Source organism: Corapipo altera, unplaced genomic scaffold, assembly GCF_003945725.1.
Source record: "Corapipo altera isolate COAL_440 unplaced genomic scaffold, ASM394572v1 104, whole genome shotgun sequence".
NCBI lineage: Eukaryota > Metazoa > Chordata > Aves > Passeriformes > Pipridae > Corapipo > Corapipo altera.
This window is the reverse complement of record NW_020884920.1, coordinates 3,694,119-3,717,255: the sequence shown is the minus strand read 5'-3', so window position 1 is coordinate 3,717,255 and position 23,137 is coordinate 3,694,119. Positions and strand designations below refer to the sequence as shown.

The following is a 23,137-nucleotide window of genomic DNA, read 5'->3' as shown; positions in this document are numbered from 1 at the left end:
CAGTATAAATCACAGCCAGTTCTGGAGGTGGAAGAGGCAGTTATATAACAAAGCGTAATAACTTCACACAACAGGAGTGAAAATCGGCAGGAAGATCCTACATTCATCATTTCTACCACATGAACCTGGACTGTCCCTCACCAGAAGTAAATCCAGCAACCGTAAAAAACCATCCAACTCATGCTACAACTTCAGATACACCAGTCCTGCCTGTGAAAGGAGTCCTCCTGGATACCATGGAATGGTTTGGCTTGGAAGGGACCTTAAAGCCCATCTAGTTCCAAACCCCTGCCATGGGCAGGGGCACCTTCCACTGCACACTTGGGAGTTCTGTAAATATCTCAGTTTCTTCTCAAGTTTATCTCCTCCCATTGCCCTGTTTCCTGAGTTACGATAAGGAAGACCCGGACAGTGGGATTAAAAGACACGATATAACAGCATTTCCTTCTTTTCCCCAGCTGATTTTCCGTGCTGTGTACATGTGTTTAAGTGCAGGCACTGGCTCCATTTGCAGCAGTGAGATATTTAGCTCTGAAACAAAAATGTATTTTGAAGCCAGATACAGTTGGCTCCACTTGGGACTTTCTTTGCTGCAGTTGCAGAAGTAAGTTGGAGCAGCAGCAAACTAGAAAAAAATGTAAATATTGCCAGCTGTCTCTCCAGAACCATGCTGCTCTGATTAATTTATGATGTTTTCAAAGAAAGATGGTGAATGTTACACCATATTTGAAATGAAAAGGTTAAGTAGAGTTTAAAAAAAAATGCAGTGGAGTTTAAAAAAAATATGCTTTTACTTACTTTTGAGCAATAGAATATTTAATGGCTAATAATGAAATGAATTAGTGCTGGGTTTGATAACTTCTACCTCCCACAGCCCTGAGACAGAGGAACAAAAGCGTAACCAGACCCATTCTCGGCAGCAGCCTGAACAACAGGAGGGTGTGTGCTGCCTCTTCTTGTTCTGAGCTTCAAAAGATGCTGCTGCAGAAGCTGATACCATAACTAACAACTATTTCGGTGCCAGCCTCTCTCCAGCTGGGGTCACCATAAATACGGCCCCGCCGCTGGGGCTGTGAGGAAGACATCAGCTATTGCAGTCCTGCCCTTCCCAGCTGGAGTTACTGAGAGAACAGACTCAGCTGTGGGTTATCTGGGCTCTGCAAAACCACCCAGAGAAATGTCTACTTAACTGTTTCGTCCTGATTTCTACCTCCAGCCTTCCACTGGAGGGATTTTAAAATGATCAAGTTACGATTCATAATGGACTTGTGCAGTAAATCCACATGAACAGACCATGATCAGTGACCATCAGCCACTGACCCCTCAGGTTCTGAAGGGGCTGGATGGTACAACAGAGTCTGCATGTTTCAGAGAGACCTTTATCTGTGCCTCCAAAGCCAGCATTAAACTGGACACGGTGTCTTCTGGCTTCAAGGGCATAAAAATACAGCCAGGTGTGGTGCAAGGCAATGTCTCTACACGGCGAGTTATAAAATGAAAGAACCAGCTTTCCAAGTCTCCCTTGTTTTGTAGTTTTGTTTCTTTTCCCTTGTGGCTTTCCTGTGCTCCACTTTTCACTTCTTCAACTTGAGTCAATTTTTCCCTCAAGCTAATTTGGTATGAACAGCCATCCTCCTGCAACTCCAAAAATATTTCCTTTTCTTTCTTTCAGATGCCCTTTCTCCCCTTGTTCGTGCAGACCAACTGGCTTTCCAATGGCAAGAAGCTGTCAGTGCCAACCTATTCCAGGAGAGGAGGCTACAAAAACTGTTTGTGTTTTCAAATCATCCCCTTCATGGGCAAATATTAAATATTATCTGGAGAATATTAAAACATGCTGGTACTCTAAAAAAAAAATAAAATCAACCAATTTTCCTTTTACTTACCTGCTTCACCCACAAACACTTCCACTGGTGTGCTGGTAGGGCTCTCACCAATGACATTGTATGCTGTCATTAGTACTTCATATCTCTTGTATTTTTTCAACTCTGAAAAAGTAAAATATTAAAGATTAATATTCTATCTTATCATTTATACTATATTACAGATATTTTTAAGACTCCAAGACCTCTTCATCACCATACTTCTCTCTTGGGACACACAGCAATAGAACAGTACAACAGTGCAATGTACTCCATCCTTCCTTAATTCATGGCAGGATTTGAATAATTATGAAAGATATTTGTGTTGAAAAGGTAGGATTTTCCAGTGCTTCCTCACAGTGTTGCTCCAATAAGAGGAATAAGGATTCCTCCTGGAATATACCCATTCCTGATGAATATTTAGCTAGAGGAACATCTCTAGGTCATTCTTAAGGACAGAAAATGGCTTTGAATGTCAACATATGGGCTCCTTTCCATCTCTACTGGTAGGAAAGAGCTGCAAGCCTTTGCCTAATCCCAGGGATGTTCATCTAGGGAGGCATTTGGCAACTGTGCTGCTCAAGAATGCCCCAGGTGAAACAGGGTGCAGAGGAAAAACTGCAGTGGGGCATCTGAAGTCCCATTCCAAGTACTCCATGGGGACCTTTCTCCTTCAGCGTGACCACAGCCTGACCATCAACCACAAAGAGAAAGAAGAATTTGAAGGCTGGACTCCATTTGGACACCAGGCACCAAACTCCTTTGCTGACACAGAGAAACTACTCTGCCAGATGAGGCAGGAGAGTGAGAGAAGCGTGAAAAAATCTAGAAAACCCAATTGTATGTGGGTAATTAACTGATGCAAACGAGGGTGGAGTAGAATCACGTCAACGTCATTAGGGGAGGCAGCGCCTGAGCAGTTTCAGATTTTGCATTTTCAGGATGAAAGAATCAATCCTAACAGATATATTTATCATCTACAATATTTAACAGGGAAATCAGAGTAAGAGGGTGATCAATAATATAAATTGCCCTATTTAAATGAGGTTTGAATTAAGACACGCATGGCCAGGGGTCCAAATTTCTCCCTTTGCCAATAATTTTCCCTGCTATCTATGAATCAGATAGTCTCCTTAACTTGGTGGTTGACAGTATGCTATTCGTTTGGTAAGGTTCAATGAGCCCAATTATATAAGTTTGTCTAATTTCAGTTTCATGGAAGTGTTTACAAGAGTTGTGCTCCCATATCTGACTCCGAGTCCAGCATCATTCCCCAGTCTCAGGCATACTGTAAATGATATCTGAAACATCCCTAATTTTTTGATGCGATACCACTAAACTCAGATGGACTGCAAAACATGGAGCAAGGAAATCAGCAGTAATGGAGCTAAGTTCATAAACAAACAAAAAATAGTAGGATATACAGGATATAGTAGTGGGCAGCTTGTACAGTGAAACTTTATTTTCTGTCATGAAAAGCCACAAGGGAGATTTTAGTGTTAACTGGATGTGGAAGAAAATGGAACACATGAGAGTTCATGCATGCAACTTTCAGTGGGGATAGGGCTTCATGTTTGGTTTGGTTTTTTTATTTTTTTTTTTTAGCCCATCACAATCTGTGACTCAAAAGCCTTGGGCAAAACCTATCTAGTGAACCATCATCACCACAAAGCAACTTGCCTTTTAACTCTGTCGAATGTTATTTTATTCATTTCCAATTGAAAACACCTCTGGAGATGCACATAAATTCATTGGGCCCTCTCTAAACTGGCCTCGTACTCCACGGAATGCCTGAGCATCGCAGTGCTTGAATCATAGAACTAATGATGTGATACAGCTAAGCTCACATGGACTGCAAAATATGTAGCAAGCAAATCAAAATTCATTTAGCATCAGCAATACTGGGTTGTTACAGTCAATAATGTTTTACCTTCCCAGCAGCCACGTTTTTACAACAGCTACCTACTTGCATCATCGATGTCTCTTGGTGTAGGGAAAGCAAAGGCTTAAAGAAAAAGAAACTGGAGAAAGCAGAATCATTAATCTGTGTTGATTTCTGCTGGATCCACTGAGGAGAGCCATAGGAGTTTGCCTACAGTGTATTTTGAACCATTACAAAGAGTCTCATCTAAAGGCAATGTGCACTTACGTGTTAATTCATACGTCGTTAATGCAGAGCTGCTGTTCACTGTCTTGAAGCTGCTTTGGGCTATTCAGAGTAAGCAAAGCAGAAAGCTTGTTACAGTGCAAGGAAATAGTTATTGCAAATGATGTACAGCAGAGACAGAGGCAAATGAGGCAGCACACCCATACACAGTTTAAGCTGCAAGACTATACCTTGAAGGGCAATAAAATCACATCACTCTCTCGTAACACATCAAAAGCGCCTCGCCCGCACGGGGCTGTTTCATTTCCTCCTCAAACAGAGGAACTCACAAATACACAACACAAAAATGTTCTGACTTTTAGATTAAACAGAACAAACGAAGAAAAAACGAAACGATTTCTAAGGGGGAAAACTCTCAATGGTGCATTACATCCTGATTTCTCAAGATGCAAAATTCAAAACCTGAAGAGCTGCAGGGGAAAGACCTGGAACGTGGGCCAGAGAGTGAACACTTACATTAGGACAGGACCTGTTTCTTTAAGTGTGAGTTAGATTTCCCACAGTTTCACTTAAAGAATTCAATATTCCTGCTGTGAGTGAATTGTAATAAGATGCTAAGCTGTGCAAAACTGCGGGTCAGTGAGGAACAGAGGTGTTCTAAGGTGAGAATTATGAGGAGAAAGAGGGAAATTTATCTGAAAATACACTTGTCTCCACCCCTTCCTCTCTCTCTCTCTTGACTCCCTGGAGAGGTATAGCTCGTTTTTTCAACTCTACAGCTATTAGGAACATTGCTGCAGGGCCAGGAGAGAAGAGGGAAAAGAGGAAACCGGGTGGTTTCACAGGCTCCCTGGCTTGTGAGAGCATCCAAAATCATTACTTCATGATAATGTATACAGTCATTCAGTTTTTGTCTGGGAAAATCCCTTATGCACCTATAAGAGCCTAACATCTCTACTCTGTCCTGGTTAAAACTGCACAGCCTGAGAAATCTCATTAGCACTGACCATGTAAGTGAGGTCACAGTTAGGTGCTTACGTTATATTTAAAGCATCCACTTCTCCCACACCTTCACAAAAATTCACTCTTGCTTTTATAGAAATCACTTTTATGGGTTCAGGGTTCATGGAAGATGATGTAAGATATTAAAACAGTCTCACTCAGCCCTATTCTGCTGCTCTTGGAGTATTATCTTATTGTGAATATTCCACTGCCATCAAACATGACAAAAGCTGGTCCCTCCATGAGCACATCTCATTGCTGGACCATATCTTTCAGGCTCCTGAGTGATCACATCTCTGCCTTCCATCACCTTATTCTGCCTATTCTTCCCTCTGATTTCCTTTTTAGTCTTTGTCTAAAAAGCCTTTTCATTTTTCTATTATTCCTCTCCCTCTCCACCTTCTTTCCATGTGAGCCATAAATCCTAGTGACTAACATGGAAAGCACGCACCTAAAAATTCTTGCTCATTCTTACTGTTTTCTTCTAAAATATGGACAAGAGCTTTGAAATTGTAAAAATTCTATTTAAAAATTCTCCTCAGCTGTTTTCTTACACAGTAAAAAGAAAAACAAAACGCCAATTATAAAAACTATCGAAAAAATAGCAAGAAAGAAACAAGTTGCCAGCTGAGGAAAATGAAGCATCTTTCTTTTGTCTGATGGTAGAACAAAGTATACCAGAGTAATCATGAACTGGAGGTAGTGAAAAGCAGGAAATCAGAGGATACCTGGGGGACAGACCATCAGTTCCAGCATGCTGGTAGAGATTAGCATGGACTGTGACAGTGCTGATCACACAGGATTTACTTGCATTTTTCAGCATCTTCACCCTGATTGTGTAAAACCTAAATTATCCCCAGCACTCTTAGACTTATGTGTTACTTCCATGGGGCAAGAGGGCTTATAGTGTCTGGTGTATTGACAGATTACCATTCTGGGATATTTTAGGGTCCAAACTACAGTAGGCTTACGTGTGAGCTCTGCTCGTAAAGCTGAAGGGTTCTGGATGTTTTTGGATTCTCTTCCAGGTCCAGTGTCATAATCCAGCTCCCGATAGTAGATCCGGTATCCCAACAGCAAACCATTCAGACTCTCCACTTTGGGTGGCTGAAAAACATTCATGTTCAGAACGGGCTTGTTAAGATGTGCATTGCAACAAACATCCATCACCACGGGCAGCAGCTGACACAGGCCCTGTGTGAAGGGGGACAGTGCTCTGGTGAAAACAGACATTAATAACGTGCAGGGTGGAAGGCTGTGTAATTTGAAAAACACAAGTTAAAGGCAACTGTGATGACTTCCCTCAGCGGTGGCCATTACAAAATCCACACCTGATGTACTCCACTAAGAGCCAAGCTCCTTTCCTTCTTGCTCCACTGAAACTTGTGGAAACTTGTGGGTGATAAAGAGCATAAATAAGCACATTCCTGGAAATGCAGGTTGTCAAACACCAACAGTGGAACAGCCAAACAGTATTTCACTTCTGAGATGAAAAGAAGCAGATTGTTTTGTTAAAGACAGAATTCCTGTATTTCCCTAGGGGACTGATCACAGGGCATTCTTCATTTGGCATTATTTTACTGAAAGACTGATGAGAAAATAAAAAGGAATTGGCGTGTTCTGACTTTAATTAGGAAGGTGAAGCTAGGTCTAATAATAAGACATTTAGAGAGCAGTCACAGTGTGATGGACTCTGGTGTGTTCCACACCTCCACTCCCACAGAAAAACCCAGGTCTCCTCCATAGCAGCTCTAAGCAATTTGGCCATGGGCTGGCTCAGACATGAGATTTTTTTCTTCAGCAACATGCTGGGAGATGCTCAAAGACATAATACCTCAGCAAGGCTTCTTCAGCAGCCCCTCACATCCTCCTTCAGATACAGATACACAGCCAGTACACTGAAAAGGAGATTTTTGTCTGAGTGGCTTGCTTAAATAGAGACAAGCAAAGGGATTCTTCATGTTTGGGAAAAAAATTCCTTTCATGAGCCTAATACAGGCTAAGAACTGCAGAGAAGAAAAGATGCCCTGAGCCATTTATCTTCTAAAGATTCTTGTACTGAAATTTAAGGGGCTGAAACTATAAATGAAAAGGATTTTAATGATGATCTCGCCTCTAATCCAGAAAGATCCCTGCCAGCCTTGAGAACTTTACTAAGGAAAAGCCTTCTGTCCATTGTGCAAAAATTAACTGCTGGTATGAAATGCTGTGACAATAGAAGGTAATACCACATGTAATTTTAATGAAGAAAGTAAGGACATTTTTACAGGAAAGGAGGAAGATCCTTGGTAATAACTTGGCTTTCTGCCTCCAGAGATGACAAGAATTTTCCATTACTCCATTACAATGGCAAGAGGGGAGAGACAACTGTCCTGTCTCAGAGCAAAGGACTTTGCTTTGGGTGAGGGCTGAAGGACTTAAGTACAGAGACTGCAGTTCATGGAAATGAAAAAAGAAAATTATGTGAATCAGAGTATAAGGAACATACACAGCCACCAGGAAAAGGAGCAGAAGCTGCTCCTGCAAGAAGCCACCTTCTTTTGCAGTTGTCCTGCACAGAGCCTGCTGAAAGCAACCTAAATCATCCCAAGACTTCACTTTTCTTCCTCTGCATGGTTGGACATCTTTTATTCATCATTGTTTCATGCTTGTTATTGTGCTCCCTTCTTTGGAGAAGCTCTGACCACCTTTCACTACTATTTAGCATCTGCATTACAGGACGATTTTGTGAATGCAGGATTGTGAGGGAACTCAGAAATCATCAGGACTGGGACCTCACCACTGCAGAAACCCACCTGCCTAAAGTCCCTTTCACCAAGAGAACAACCTCCACCTGAAAACAAGCTGATTTTTCTGCTTTCCAGTATTCCTGTTGGAAAGCTGTTTCAAGCCTCACTACTTGGGTGGTTAGAAACCCTCATTTAATTTCTAATCTAAATAATTCATAGCTAGTTTCTAACCATTTGTTCCTGTGCTAACATTGCCTTTTGGGTTAAATTGTTCTTCTCCCTGTGGGGTGTTTACTCCTGTGATGTATTTTAGAAAGGGCAATCATATTCCCTCTACAACTACATTTTACAAGGCAAATAAATCAAGCTCTTGTACAACAGCCTTTCCCAGTCTCAGACTGAGCCCCTTGTCCAAGGGACTAAGCAAATAGACTGAAGTCCCATATCCAGAGCTGCCCAGTGACGTTATGACTCACAGACCAGCTGAAATGCTCTCCTGTGCAAGGAGATGAGACGTGGTTTAATGGAAATTACTGGTATCTCTCTCCTGATCTTTTCTCTTTTCCAATCTTTTGACTCCCCTCTTTTGTTTTCTATATTATATTGAAGTTGCTTTAGCCCTGATGGTGCCCTTACAGAGAAGGGCTCCACAGCACAGCAGTGGCCTTGCCCCACTCTGACTTCTTCCATTTTAACTACTAATGATCTTTTTTAAATTAAAGAAAAAAAGTTGAGATGGAATATCCTACAGAACCTTAGAAGGAAAACCTTGCTGAAGCTGAGAAAGAGACTGCTATTGCCTGCCCTGCCATGTAACTGCTTAATAGGTCAAGCTTAAATTCTCATTACAGTCTGACACTGATTTGTTGATAGCAAACAATGTTGGTTTTTTATGCTATCATGTGATTCTCCATTTTTTCCTTCCTTGAAATTTGAGACAGGAAAGCTCAGAAAATAAACAGTTTGCAGACTGTCTTTCTCCTTGCATGGAAATGAAGATTCTTTCCTGAAAAGGGTACTCTGATAAAAGGTCAGGTCTTCCCCTTCCTATCTGTCTTCCACGGACAAAACTCTGCTTTTGATGTAATGGATTATTTAGGATTTTGTAGGAAGGCCTGAGGGATCTGCTGAAATAGGTAAAATGATTATGAGTGGCAGCCCATAATGTTGCACAGAAGTAAGAGAAACATTTTTGTGCTGTTTAAAAATAAATAAAAAAAAAAGACCAAAATGTAAGTTTGAATAATTGTTCTCTCTAAGGTAGAAGCAGAACAGTACATGATCCTGATGTTAAGTGTAACATCCTCCAGAACATTTGAAATAACCTTGCATTATTGATACAACAGACCTCCATGGAAATTACTTATTTTCTTCCTCCTTTAAATTTAAAAATAACGGACTGATTGGACCAAGCAGCTGAAAGCCCAGATAGTGCATCTAGAGTTTGTTTTGTGAATTATTAACAGAACTCAAAGTTAAAAATTTAGCTTTGCTTAGAAACCCACTCTCCCATTAAGCTTGACTGCTGTTTGCAGTTTACATTATTTCCTTGACACTGCTGTGAAACTTCCTCTTAATTGGTGGCTATTGTGGGACTTGAAGACTTTTGTTTATTTGAAAAATATAGTATGGTTGAATTACCAGGACCTATTAATACACATGTAGTAATGACATGTAATCGCCCACAACTCCCTTGAGATGGCTCTGGCACAACAACCCCATTTCATTTTCATGAAATAAAAAGCATCCAATTACCTAAACAACCACCTATTTCACATTAACCACACACCAATAATCAGTCAATTGGGGGAATGTTTATTTCCCTGGCCCATCCTGCCTCACATCCTCTTTGTCCTCTCTTTCTGTACCTTTCTTTCCTTCGCTGTGGGCTGTGGTTGTAGGTGGGGAGGCAGATTCACATCCCTCCATAATTCCTTTGGTAAAACTGCTCAACATGTCTCCTATTTGCTCAACATGCTGTAAGCAATGTTGTTGCTCAGGATTATGCTGGTGAATTTGGGCCAGTCACCCAGGAGTACAGCCAGGCATATTTTTAAAGTGCTGCTGCACAGCAATACACAGACCCTCGTACACATATTTTTCTTCCAAAAATGAAAGGAATCCCATCTGTACTGTAAACGCATATGTACATTTTTCACTATAATGCAGTCTGTCCAAAGTTATCCTTATTATGTGTGGGGGACATTGTCTTGGGAGCAGGGTGGGCAGAGGCTTTCCAGGATAGGTTATGGATAACGTGCAGTACCCCACTGGGTTCCCTCTATTAATGCCCACTCTGCAAAAAAGAAGCCTCAGGCACTGGGTCACAAAATGTTCCTGCACCTCCCAGGAGGCCAGGATTGAGAGATAAAGGGAGGCAGAGGAAATGTCAATATAAAATGCAGACTTGGCATGAACAGTTCCCCGTCCAGCTCAGAGGGATCATGGAGAGCTCAAACTTTCTTTCTTTCTGTTCTCTGAAGAAGTCTTGATTTTTCTCTCTCGAAGAGCCAAAAGGGCACCTGGAGTTCCTCAGAGGTATGAATGGGATCTCAGGCACTGATCTCAGGCTTCTGATCATTTCAGCAGCAGGAGGAGGCCAGACATGATGTGAACCAAAGGGAGCTTTTGATTACCTGATTTTACCACCGCTGCACTCCATGGAATGTTTTCCATGTAAAGATGCACATCTATCAACATCAACAAAAGGACAGCAGAATCTGACAAGTAATGACCTTGGACATGGCTACAGAAACTCCTTTACCTCCCAGACTTCTCATGGAGCAAAATGTAAAAGCAACTGCCAGAAATTTCTGTCCATTGCTAAAATCTGTGCTAGGTCAGGAAAATAAGGAAGTAGCTGCAGTCCTTAAACTTTACTACAATAGTTCCAGCTCAGGAAAATGTCCCTGGCAATGTACCATTAAGGTCAACAAGTCAAAGCAACCAAAAATCTGTTCCAGAAATATCATACTTTTTCATTTTACCTACCTGCCACTGCACAAGGACAGAGGAAGTCGTGTGGGGAGTCACTAACACAGAACTGGGTGGTTCATCTGGAACTAAATGAGAGAAAAAAGAAACAAAACCAGTTATGGCAAGAGGGTGGAAAAGAGACAGCTTTTACTTCTCAGATTCTCCTTCTTCACTGCTGAAGAAAATCTTCCATCCCAACTCCTACATGGTGCGTCTCAAAAGCAGTATGGTGGATATGGATATTGGAACCCGGGCAGAAGCCAGGTACTTCTCCTACATCCCTTGCTCTACCTGTGGCCTTGGTAGCTTGAGCAGGAACAAGAAAAGCTGAGGACATAAACCTGAAGGAAACTGCAGCAGCCAGTGCTCAGAAACCACTGGGTGCCCATTTGAAAGCAAGTTAAACCAGCTGTGTGAGGGCTCCAAAGTGTGAGCAAACTGCTCCCATATTCTTCATGAGATTTATGATACAGCTGGGGCAAGCCCATCTCGTATTTAGGAGTCTGTGTCAAATAGCCACATATTATTCTAGTTAGGGTAGCTTGATTTACCACAGGTTAACCCCTTCTTGTGCCCATGGCCTGTAGCACATACAGGCACCACGGCAGCTCAAACACGGGAGGCAAAGGCTTATCAGGAGCTGACAGCCCTCCACAGCACAACGCTCTGGTGGCAGCACCGGGTCTGCTCAGCAGAATAAATGTTGAGTTTGTTGAGGAGGTGAGAAGCTTTCACAGCGTTTCCCCCGTCGCATTGTGAGGAGGGCCAAGCACAACTCTGGATTCACTGTAGCTAAATTCAAAGAGAATTTAAAATAAAACTTTAAATTCTGAAACAGTGAGTCAGTGCTGCCTCATTAGTGCAGTCACAGCCCGCACCGATCCCGCAGCGGCTGCGCAGGAAGGTGGAGAGTCAGGATGTCATTAAAAGGCTGCTTGGCACATTTCTCAGGTATTACATGGGTTCTTGTTTAGCTTCAGATACTCCTGAGCAGTGTCCTCTCTTTTTCTGGTTTCAAGATCACAGCCTTTAAACGCTCCTTTGCAAAATGGTTTCCTGCTTTTATATCTCGGTGTCCTCATTCCTTGCTCTGTAAGAAATCCTGAAGAATTTCTAGCACCATGTATATAGAATCATAAAATCGTTCAGGTTGGAAAAGACCTCTAAGATCATTGAGTCCAACCATTAAGTCAGCACTTCCAAGTTCACTACTGAACCATGTCCCCACGTGCCACATCTACACGTCTTTTAAATCCTTCCGGGGATGGTGACTCTACCACTGCCCTGGGCAGCCAATTCCAGGGCTTGACAACCCCTTCAGTGAAGAATTTTCCCTAATATCCAATCTAAGCCTCCCCTGGTGCAACCTGAGGTCATTTCCTCATGTCCTATCACTTGTTACTTGGGAGATCGACCCCCACCTCACAACACCCATATATATATATTTATACATGTATGTATCCCAGTATTACTCAATTTTCCAGGGTAACAGTGCATACTGATGCTTTTTCATACTTTGCAGAGCTCCTTTCTCTATTTAAGACATCAGAGCTACTTCTGCATTCAGGTATCGACTTTATACAATCAAGGAATTAGAAGCTGATCTCTAAGGCTAAAAATAAAAGCCTTGTCAATGTCATTCACAGTTTATTAGTCCTGATCTGCAGGATTAAATGCTCATGTTTCCAGGAGCTTCATACTCTTTCTTACTTATACCTCAGCAATTTTGCCATATTGCAGACTGATGTGGATTGTGAGGGAAAACAACTGAAGAAACTTCTTCAAATGTATGCAAGGTTCTACATTTATTTTTAATGATCTCTTGTAAATTATTCAATTTCTGCAAAGATAATGGTTAGTGCAGAGTTTGGAAGCCAATCAAACGAAGTTTAATTCCATTTTGAGACTCCTGAAAGTATGATTCATTGTCAGAGGGCACAGCAGGACACTTGAGGCTGCCTGTTAATTCAGCCATATCTCATGCTACCTGTATCAACTTCCTATGGACAAACCTGCATCAGCTGTTTATTTTCACTGCACAGTCCCAGTGGAAATCACATTGCAGTGGGTCCAGCAGACCCAGGAGCCCTGGGAAGTGCCCACCCCGTGGAGATCCTCCTGCCTTACCATCCTGCAGCGTCGTGACCGCCTCTGTCTCCGCGCTGAAGTCGCTGTCCCCGATGTCGTTGGTTGCCTTCACTCGCAGTTTGTAAGAGGTGAACGGGTTCAAGCTGTGGAACGTAAAAAATAAGGCTGAGGGATGAAACCTCCCCACATCACCACAACTTGCCTCTACAGAGAACCTGCCCATTGCCAACCAAAGTCATTCAGCAGTTTGTCTCTCCTCCCCATCGCCTTTTCTCTGCGGCCTCCCCCAGCTTCCTCGTGACGTGGGGGTGTTTGCACCCCTGCTGCCATCAGCATCTTCTCAGATGTCTACTGGCCTCAGTTCCCAAAAACACTCCTGGATTCACCACAGAACTGGGTGCCAGAAAACAGACATGAAGCTGCAACTCATGGAGCAGCCGATGGATGGGGCTTGTTGGGAAGGACAAGCTGTGCTGTTATTCAAGTTCTGCATGGCTGTGCAAAACCTGGCTTTCAAGGTGCTTGGCTGAGATATCCTCAAAACTGATCCTCAGAGCATGGAGGGGGATTACAGGTGGAGGCAGGTAACATGCCCAGGGTCAGCTAGTGCACAGCAGGCACTAGAATTCAGAGCATCAGCCTCCTGACTAATCCCTTACACCACACCACTTGATCAGTGCATTTTGTTCCTACTGAATTTCAAATTAATGCTATTACCTGGATTATTTAATAAAGACAGCAACAACAGGTTCCCTGCAGCTCTTTTATCTATGTGGTGCTTTAAGATATGCAAAGAGTGATTTCCAGCTGACACAACCTTCACAGAGATGCTTCTGTCTTGGCTTGGCAGGGGAAGGTGAGGGGGAGGCTGCCTTTGGAGTCACAGGCAGAGGCTTGAAATGCAGAGCTGTAACTTACAGGGGATTTAGCTAATTAATTGGTAGTGTCTAGCCATCCGCTGGCAGATGTAACACTGACTGCAAACCCAAGTAAAGTTACTTGTAAGGAATGATTAAACATCAAGGATAATGCATCCTGATGGGCAGCACTCTCACATCTACGACTCTTCCGGACTTCCACAGGAAAATGCTTTTAGCAAGGAGCAGAAGAAATCTCTTTAAGCAGTGCCACCCTATTAGGACACCATTACTTACCTATAGCAACTTGAATAATTTGAATCATTGTTTCCAATCTTTTGTTTTCAGTCACGTCAATGCCAAGTCTAAATGACATAGATGGTTGCCTTGTTTTTACAGGTTTTGACTGGAAAGATACTGGCACAGGACCAGTGAGCTGTCATATACCATAGCCACTGCTGCTTTTATAACTGGCCTGAAAAATCTGTATCTGAATGATTTGAATATTTGATTCTCCTAAAGCTCACGGCTTTTTAGAAATAATCAGATTTGTACCAGCTCGTCAACAGAGGAAATGGACAGAAAAACAAGTACCTGCTCATAGACATTCAATTACTTTTGCCAATGTTACAAGGACTTTAATTACACTAGCGTTGCTGAAGATATAATGAAGCCTGAATAACAAAGTTTAAACATTCTGATGCTATCTATAAACTTCAGTATGGAAAATACAGATAAAAATGGCTCTCATTTCATCTGGAAAAGCTTATATAGAGATAATTGCAATGCAGCATTCAGAGTGGATTTTAACATCAGTCAGTACTGAAAGGATTTTTAACTAGTTGTATTTTACAGAGCACTGTGTAGCTACATATGATTTAGCCTGAGTGGTGTTATCTGCGGTGCTGAGCTTCCAGGAAGGGCTTCAAAAAGATGCACTGCAGTCCAACTTTAATTAGATTTATTGCGTGACCTTCAGCAAATCTCTCCACTGCTGTTCATAACACCACCTCTAAAATGGGAGCAGTGACCTCACTTAACCTCTCTCCCTCCCAAGAAGGCTGTGAAGCTGAGTGATGCTTGTTTTGGTTTCCCAACTCCTGGGAAAGTGTGGGAATTTCTATGCTAGCCCGGGATCATATGGTACCTTTCGATAATGCAGGACGTTGCCTCGTGGCTGATGGAAGAGGAGTAGGTTTGCCAGTCTCCATTGGGCAGTTCTCGCACTTGGACTGTAAAATATCGGATCGGTGAAGATCCATCACTTCCAGGGACCCACTTCAGCAGCAGACTCCGTGAGGACACGTCGCTCTGGGGGGTCATCACCTGCCTGGGAGGTGCTGGTCGTTCTGCAATTAAACCATAATTCGGTACTGCTTTGAGAGGAAATTCCAGACAACATAAAATGGGACAGCCTGATCAGATTTTCATAGTGGTAATGCCACAGGAGATTGAACTTTCGGATTTGCCCCATGAAGTATACAACCATCCCATTCCTTAACCTTCTCCTGCAAAGAGGAGCACTAAAACTGACTCTTATCTCCCTGCATAAAAGGTCAGCATTGAATACACACCTTCCTAGCAGTGAACCTCAAACCTGAGGGGGGTCTTGGTAGGTTAAGGAAGAATCACTAGGACTGGCAGTCAAGCAAAGCAAGGCAATCTCTAATGAAACTCAGCTGTGCTTCTGGCTGCAGTAGCTCTTTTGAAAGAATTTGCCTATAAATCAGCTCACTTTTTAACCTGTTCTTACTCCTTGGTACCAGGGACTTTGTTCTCTCTGTGTTATGTAGCATCCTCTTCCCCCAGCTGCTGCCCAGTCGAGGCACAAAGGAGAGAAAGGGATGAGCTGGAACAGGCTGTTGTGTTGCAGAGTCCAAGCACACACAGCTGATACTGAATTCCTGCACCAGCCCTCTCTGGCAAGGATCTGGGAACCATCAGCAGCTCCTGGTGCTGCTGCTTCCCAACTCCAGCCTGGAGTTAGTGGGGAGCTGGGGCTGGAGCACCTGCTGCAGGTCACTTCCAGAGCTTCCTAGCTCTTCCCTTCGTACCCACTAACCTTGAATCTGCAAAGTCAAATCAGCCTGTGCTGAGGGAGATCCCTCCAGAGTAATTACCAGCACACCTTTGAGATGAGCAGGGAATGGTAATGCAGGTGTAAGCATGCCAGTCCCCAACTGTTTCATTACAGATCTCCTTTCCCGTCACTGCATCTCAGCACTCCATCGATTTCAATGGAGAAACTCTATAGAGTGAGGAATAATTGTTTAATTGTTTATCATGAAGATTATTGATTCTGATTAAAATGTGTGGCATGTAATAAAGCAAAAATTGATTGGAGACACCGCAGTGACTTGCTTTTGAGAAGCAATTCAATTCAACTTCATCAGCACTTGTTTCCATAAACACACCTCTGCCTGCCTGATTCCTCACAGCTCCATATGGCAAGCACTTCATTTCCCTGCCACCACCTAAAACCATTTCCTGTGTGTTCTGGCATTTCTCTGCAGCCTGCTCTTGCTGACATCAGTGCCCAAAGACTTGTAAGCTATTAGCTGGAGGAAGCCCTGGGTGCCAGCAGCCTGTGAGCCGCAGCACAACGTAAAAGGTCAGTGCCTTACACTGACAGGCTGAGACAGGTATGCAGGTTATTCCATCCAAGGAAGTGAGTGTCATGCAGGGATTTTATAAACTCTGCTGATATGCTTTGCTGTTGTGGGCAGGTCAGATCTTGCAGTCACTCTCCCACGGCTTGGTTTCCTTCCGCTGCTAATGGGAGATCTTAAAATCTTCTGTGTTGCAAGATATATTCCCTGACTGTTTGTACAAAACTATTAGTATAAAGAGTTTATTTATAGGAGTTTAGCCACAAGCAAATGCTAAGGTGAGCTGTTTGTGCAGGAATGTAAGGCTTGACTGTACCAGTTCACATGACTCTATGGACTACTTTTAATTTCTTGCTACATTTACATTTTCTGACTCAGTTCTGCCCTGAACACTGGTGTTGATTATTCTGAAGTATCAATGTGTAGATTCAAAGCACTACAGCAGAACCTCTGGAGAACACAGCCACAATATAATATATTGGGATCTATAAATCACAGGCATCATTGTAAAGTGTAAAAAATTGTATTTTCCTTATCCAAGGAATTTACAAGGACACGAGTGACCAATTCTGCTAATTTTCAAGGGAATTTTTGTGTCTGTCTACCTCAGTATCAAGGACTACAAGGATATCAAATGCACTGTTATTAATGGAAATAAAATATCTTTTTACTCTAGAATATTTACTGTCATATATACAAGTTTTGGGTTAATTTCTTGTTAGCAGAATAGCTGCACTGGATAAATTTCTTTATCATCCCTCTTATATTGTTCTTGCTGATGTGAGAATACACATTCTTCTCCCTACACTTTATACGTGGGATCACTTCAGTTAACTCTTGGTTCCATAGCATGTGTAGAGACTCAGCAGAGCTGTCCATCAAAAAGAGAAAGGGTTCATACTATACTATGACTTGCCTTCTCAAGATAACCCTAAAGCACTGATAGCAAGAAGGAATCATTGCATTGTTCCCACAGCAGAGCCGGGAGTTCTGACTCAAGCTATTGTGTATCCTCGTGCAAGGTCTGGGAAATTTGAGCACATTTTATTGAGAAGGAGAGGCTCTGAGCTTTGAGACTCCACTTTATTTGGCACGGTGGGTTTTTTTTGAAGCTTCCACACGTTGGACTTTGAACTTCCCCTTTGACAGCAATCAGACAAGGGTGGAAGAAACCTCGAGCAGATAAATCTCTTTGACGGACAGTATCTTTAGCAGAGGCATTCTCAGGTTTCAAATACAGCTCCAGAGGTTCTCTCTCTGAGGACTGCACTGTTATGCACTGAGAAGGCTGCACATGACCTAGAGGACTACGCCAGTGGGAATTTTAACTCCAACCACACAGGCCAGAAGTAGTTGAAATGCATCTCACAGGTTCTTGCTGCTGGTGGTTGAGCATCAGACCAACGCGCTCTCTTCTTAGAAGTGTTAGAGGAAAATGACAGGGAAGACATTGTGGACAAATAAAACAGGAAATCCTTACTCTTGCCCTAAATGATTTGCAAGGTGTAGAAAGGACTTTAAAACAAAAGATTACTTAGTAGGCACGTTTTAAGAACTAAAAGTAAATGTAACTGGTTGTATTATAGTGCAAGAATGGGGCAAGAACTAAGACCAGGCCCAGAAGCACATGTAAAAGTCCTAACAATAGTTGAAAGACATCTGAGGAGGTCTGCCCTGGTGACCTGCTGAAGTGTGCTTCTCTCTGAACAGTGGTTTTTATAAATCACACAAGCTGCATGGTTTTGACTTTTGAGTGAGTAGTTTTCTTAAAGATCAATATCCAGACAGCACAATGGGGCAGAGCAGCACGTCGCACAAAACCCAGTGATACTGGTAAAGTTACCCTGGCTGCTTTTGACTTTGTCAGCTCAAGGAACCAGCTACATCCTTTGCAGTGAAACGTGGCATATGGTGCAAGACCAGAGGAAAACCCACCCTCCTGTTCTCCACCAACATATTCACCAAAATATCCTCTTTTAGCTCTGAATTAAAAAAAAACAAAAACAAACAAACCTTCATGAACAAGTAGAAAATGCAATTTTTCTATCTGGCAGCTCTAGAGATCTGTTCTAAAACTGGAAAAAGGAGCAGTTACTTGAGCCAAAGCATTAAAAACAAGCAGTGATGCAGAGTAGATCCTGTAATACCTTACGTGTCTTTCACATTTTGATATGTTTGGTATCTAAGCATTTGGTTTCGTTTATAGACATGTATAAATGCTGACTTCAAGCAGATTCCCTTCAGAACAGAATTTGACCGGAGATGCAGAATGCAAACAACCATTTTATGGCTGATGGAAGAAACAGAAAAGGTCTGGGCAATCCAGATGCAAACGCTCTGCTCGAGCGTGTGGCAGTGAAAGGCCAGAGTAATTACAGACACATTAGGTCAGGGCTGAGGTACAATGGAGGAGCAGTGGAGAAATTCTGCAACACCACTGCCTCTCATTTTGCGTTCCTTAATCAATATAATTCATCCATCACTTACTTTCTTAAGACTGCAATCTTTCTAGAAAACGAGAGAGCTGAAAAAAAGCCATCTGACTGCAAAAGGAGGCTGCATATGGCCAATATAGCAGCTGATGGAAAAATCAATTCCAACAGCCCGGCAGGTTAGAAGAACTGTGCCTCATAAAAGTCTGTCTTGCTTTCTCAAATCATGATGTTGCTATGGTTTGGGGCAGGTTTATAGGGTGAGAAGGAGGAGGTGTACAGGCTGTGGGCTGTTATTAAAACTCCCCTAAGCACAGCTCAGGCTCCAAGGCAGGCACGGGAAGGCTCTCAACCCGCGGCTGGAAGCGTTACCTCGTTTTTCGGTGGTGATCACCGTGGCTTCCAGGGGCTCCCCCCAGCCCTGCCTGGTCTTGGCAGATGTCCTGAAGATGTAGGCTGACTCCGGGGTGAGGTCTGTGGCCGTGAACTGCCGCACTGTCGAGCCGACCTCCACCGTGGTGAACTTGTTGGGGCTGCTGCTGGCCAGGCGATAGGCGACCTGGTACCCTGCAAGCACAGTACCAGCCAGAGAGGGGGAAAGGGTGAGCTGCTTTTACTAGCAGGGACAAAAGAGCACCAGAACTATTAGTTTATCATAATTGCTTATCTGAGATCAGAAGAAAGTAATTTACTTCCTTTGCTGTTGTAAAACTCTGCTCTACAGCAGATGCCATACGCTACAAGGGAAATCACACACAGCGGTGCTCACAAGGGCCTACTGAATATAACTGCCACAAAACCCATTTCACATTCCATCCTTTATACCAACAAGATGCAAAACCAGTTTAATCTTTCCTGAGCATACTGGTACCTTTTTGGAAATCAAAGGAACAAACAGAACCGGTGCAATATGTCACCTGGTTGAGGCAGCTCAAGACAACACTCCAGTTTCATCTTTCCACCCCAGCCCACGTGTGCATGTGTGTGCTCCTACACTCACGGGTTGTTCTGCCCTCTCACAGTTTCAGCACTGGCTCAAACTCAAGGTTCTCCAGCTGCAGCTCCAGCAGCTGGATTGCCCAAATTGTGCAGTCTTATCAACCAGTCAAGGCTTGTTCCTCCTTTCTGCACTTGCTTTTTCCTCAGCTCTCCCACGCCCCTGCAACTGTGCACCGGGGCCAGAACTGCCAATAAAACCACCCTTCTTCTGTCATTCAGCACCGCTGCCCTTGCCCACAGTCCAAGGAGGAGCCTGCAAGCTGTGTGGTCCTGCTTCATCCATGCAGCTCTCAATAGTCAATTCTGCTGATGATGCCTGTGAGTGATAACCCCTGTTTCACCCTGTCTGACAATCAGTTCATAGTTTAGCCCGTGTTATTAATGACTCGACTGTTCAAGGAGGGCTTCCAGGGTTCTCACGCACCACTAAGCAACAACCATCCCCCAAAGAGGGTCTGCCAAATGTTCAAATCCATTCTGTAAACCCAGCAACTGAATCAGGCTCTCACTTCTGGAGCTTGATGGTAACTTCCAGTCCAGCAGCTGACTTCCAAAATCAATTAATACCAGAACCGATGCGGGGTTTTATTGCCCGAGTTGAATGTATGATTAAACGCTTCATGGACTTACACAGGGCAGAGGGCAGCCAACAAATCCAAATCAAACCAGCTGAAAACAAAACAGTCATGACATAGTTCTGCCAACCCTCTGCTCGTCTTGCGAATGACAAAAGGGATCCGCAGCACCTGAGCCATCCCTTTCTCACGGAATTAATATCCCAGCTAGAGTTTGAACCCCCACCACATTTTGGCTGTAACAAGACCAAGGAGAGCCAAACCCGGCATGCTTCATTCAGGAAGGCCAGTGCATGAAATCTGAGGGCTTTATCTTACCTATGGCTATTAGACAAAACTCAGTGACACTTATTTCCCACTGTGAATATGCAACAATTGCCACGTGCCCGCTCACAGAAGAGGCCCAGAATTCCTGCAGCCCCTGGAATGAATGCCACTGGCATGTGGTGCACTCCGTCAAAAACAGTGGAATTTAACTGGGATACAGATGGTATTAATTTTGTTGTGCTGACTCTCACAGTGCCACTGACGATGCACCACTGCATCCTTGTCCTTTCTTCTCTGGCAGCTGCTTGGGGATGTGAGGCAACAGCCACTGCTGCTTCACATGGAACAATTTGATTGCACCAACACCTTAATAATGTTTTAACTTGGTCAGCCCTGCACTGGTTAGACAGCTGGACTTAATGATCTTTGTAGGTCCCTTCCAACTGAAATAGTCTATTCTAATCTAATACAAAAAAAGTGGCCTGACTTTTCAGAGCTCCTGAGCATGCTTAGATCCCAGCAAAGTCTGAGGGTCTTACCCTTTCAGCATTTCATTTTTCCACCTCCAAATTACCTCCTTTTATCCACGGGACTAGCTCTTCCATTACTGGTCCAATATATTCCACCGAAGTATTTCTGTGCCTTTAATGCTGTAATATTTTGATCTTTTTTAAAGTCTACAGAAAGACAGAGAGCAATGGGGAGAAGGAACAGATACATATGATCTTTTTTGTTTATACTGATGTGAAGAATGTGGGAGTGAAAACCCCAGTGCAGGATCTTAACAAGGAGGAAAAATAGTCAAAGAAAAGCACTGGGGAAATTTTTACAGCAGCAGGAAAGATGAAGGGAGAAGGAACTAAGATGGCTAAAGAAGCTTGATAAAGGGACATAAGACGTAAAGAATAAGACCTGGAGGGAAACAGAGAATATTAAAAGAATAAAAAAGTTGATTTATCTAGTCATTAAAAGATAAGTATGATATCTGGGACATATCCTTGTCAAGCAATTTCCTCTCTTTTCTAAACCTTTGTAAAATATAACATGTAGTTAAAATGTAAGGAGGGAATAGAAAGATAACTATTTACTGCTAAATGGTGGCACTTGTGCTGGAAAGCCAATTACAAACACACTCAGATTAGGGAAAGGAACACATATCTAGGCCATTATAATATCTTACACAAGAGTGGGTCCATGACTAGTGTAAAAACTAATTTAGCCATGAGAAAGAGGAAATCACTTGTCACAGCCTGTCTCTCTGACATGAATTCCTGTGAAAAACAGCCTCAGCTCTCACTGCCCTCTCCTACCTCTGCCGTGTTGTCTGACAGTTTGGGTAAATATCTATTTTCCTGGATATCTCAGGCAGAGTTTACACAATCAGAGTTGTCACCTTTACAGATTTCCTAAGAAAATCAACACTTCCATGGGTCTGATTTTAAGGTAGATAACCAACTTCTACATCTGAATTCATCTCACTCTTATTGCTACCTACAACCCACCAAAGAGACACCCAGCATTGCATTTTGATCCCCTCCATCCCCTATTAGACAGTTTGGGACAGCCAGGATACAGACTGACATAAGAAGCACTATTTTTACTTTTTCTGAGTGGCACAGAAGACTCAGCATTGAAACTACAGCTTGGATAATAACTGGGGCTAACACAAGATCAAAAAGATAAAATTATTAAGTTGATGAATTCAGCAACAAGGGATGGGAGAAGAAAGGAAATGTTAAGTGAAATCAAACAAGGCAAATCAATAGAGGTAAATGGAAAGTGTTCAAAGAGAAATTAATGTATGCTTGAGGGCTGTAAAAGGCAATTGCTGTAGTGGAGGAATAAGCAGCTTCCTTCCTTTACTAGATTATGACAGTAAGATATTGCAGATATCTTAGAATAAAAAAAAATAAATTAAAAAAATCAAATGTTATGAATGAAAGTAAAATCTTTAAAATATGATCAGAGGAAACTTTTTGGGGAAAAGAATATCTTATAGAACATGAAGTATCTGGATGGCCAATAAGAGGAATTCATATTATTTTCTTAATTTTTTCCCCATATAGCATCAGATCCCAAATCTCTGCTGCTACTGGGAATGCTGCCATTCACCAGGCCAAACATCACAAAAAAACCCCCCCCAAACCCCTGAAAGTTCAACTCTTCAGGAATTTATTTATTCATTGAACCCAGGTGGTTTTTTTTTTTTTACTTTAGCATCTTTCTGAGTACTTTTTGCACAACTACAAGCAGTTCAACCAGCTACACTTTCCCAACTCAATAAATGGCAACAGTCCGAACTGCCCGTGAAATGCCAGGTCACTGTAACACAACCGGTGGATTCCCCAAAGCAAACAGGCGGGAGGATGCCAACACACCATGAATATCAAAAAGCTTTCAAGCTCATCACCACACAAAAAGCCCCTCAGAACTGACAGCACCCGCCCTTGCAGGCCACGGTGCTGCAGAGATACAAACACTTATTAATTTGTCACACGACTCGGGGAAAGGCGAACGATCCTGGGAGGTTACGGGTGGAGCAGCAATCCCGTTTGTTGCCTTCCCTGCTTATCTGTTTTAGGGCCAGCGGGTGTGCAAATGCAGCCTGGGATCAAAACAGGAATTTGCAAACAT

General features: G+C 42.8%; 1 protein-coding gene across 5 annotated transcripts in view; it reads right to left on the bottom strand.

Annotated features, from left to right (window-relative positions):
- The window catches only part of SDK1 (sidekick cell adhesion molecule 1), a 391,574-nt gene that overhangs the window by 41,302 nt on the left and 327,135 nt on the right, over positions 1 to 23,137 (bottom strand). For 3 of the 5 annotated variants that reach the window (XM_027656578.1, XM_027656579.1, XM_027656581.1), the window contains 7 exons: positions 19,035 to 19,229; positions 14,769 to 14,970; positions 12,804 to 12,907; positions 10,692 to 10,762; positions 5,943 to 6,078; positions 4,012 to 4,071; positions 1,887 to 1,988 (listed from right to left, as the gene is read on the bottom strand). In XM_027656578.1, the coding sequence (XP_027512379.1) occupies positions 1,887 to 1,988; positions 4,012 to 4,071; positions 5,943 to 6,078; positions 10,692 to 10,762; positions 12,804 to 12,907; positions 14,769 to 14,970; positions 19,035 to 19,229 (870 nt within the window). Of the gene's footprint in view, positions 1 to 1,886; positions 1,989 to 4,011; positions 4,072 to 5,942; positions 6,079 to 10,691; positions 10,763 to 12,803; positions 12,908 to 14,768; positions 14,971 to 19,034; positions 19,230 to 20,554; positions 20,653 to 23,137 lie in introns of those variants that run through there. The other 2 variants (XM_027656582.1, XM_027656580.1) reach the window with 2 other exon arrangements.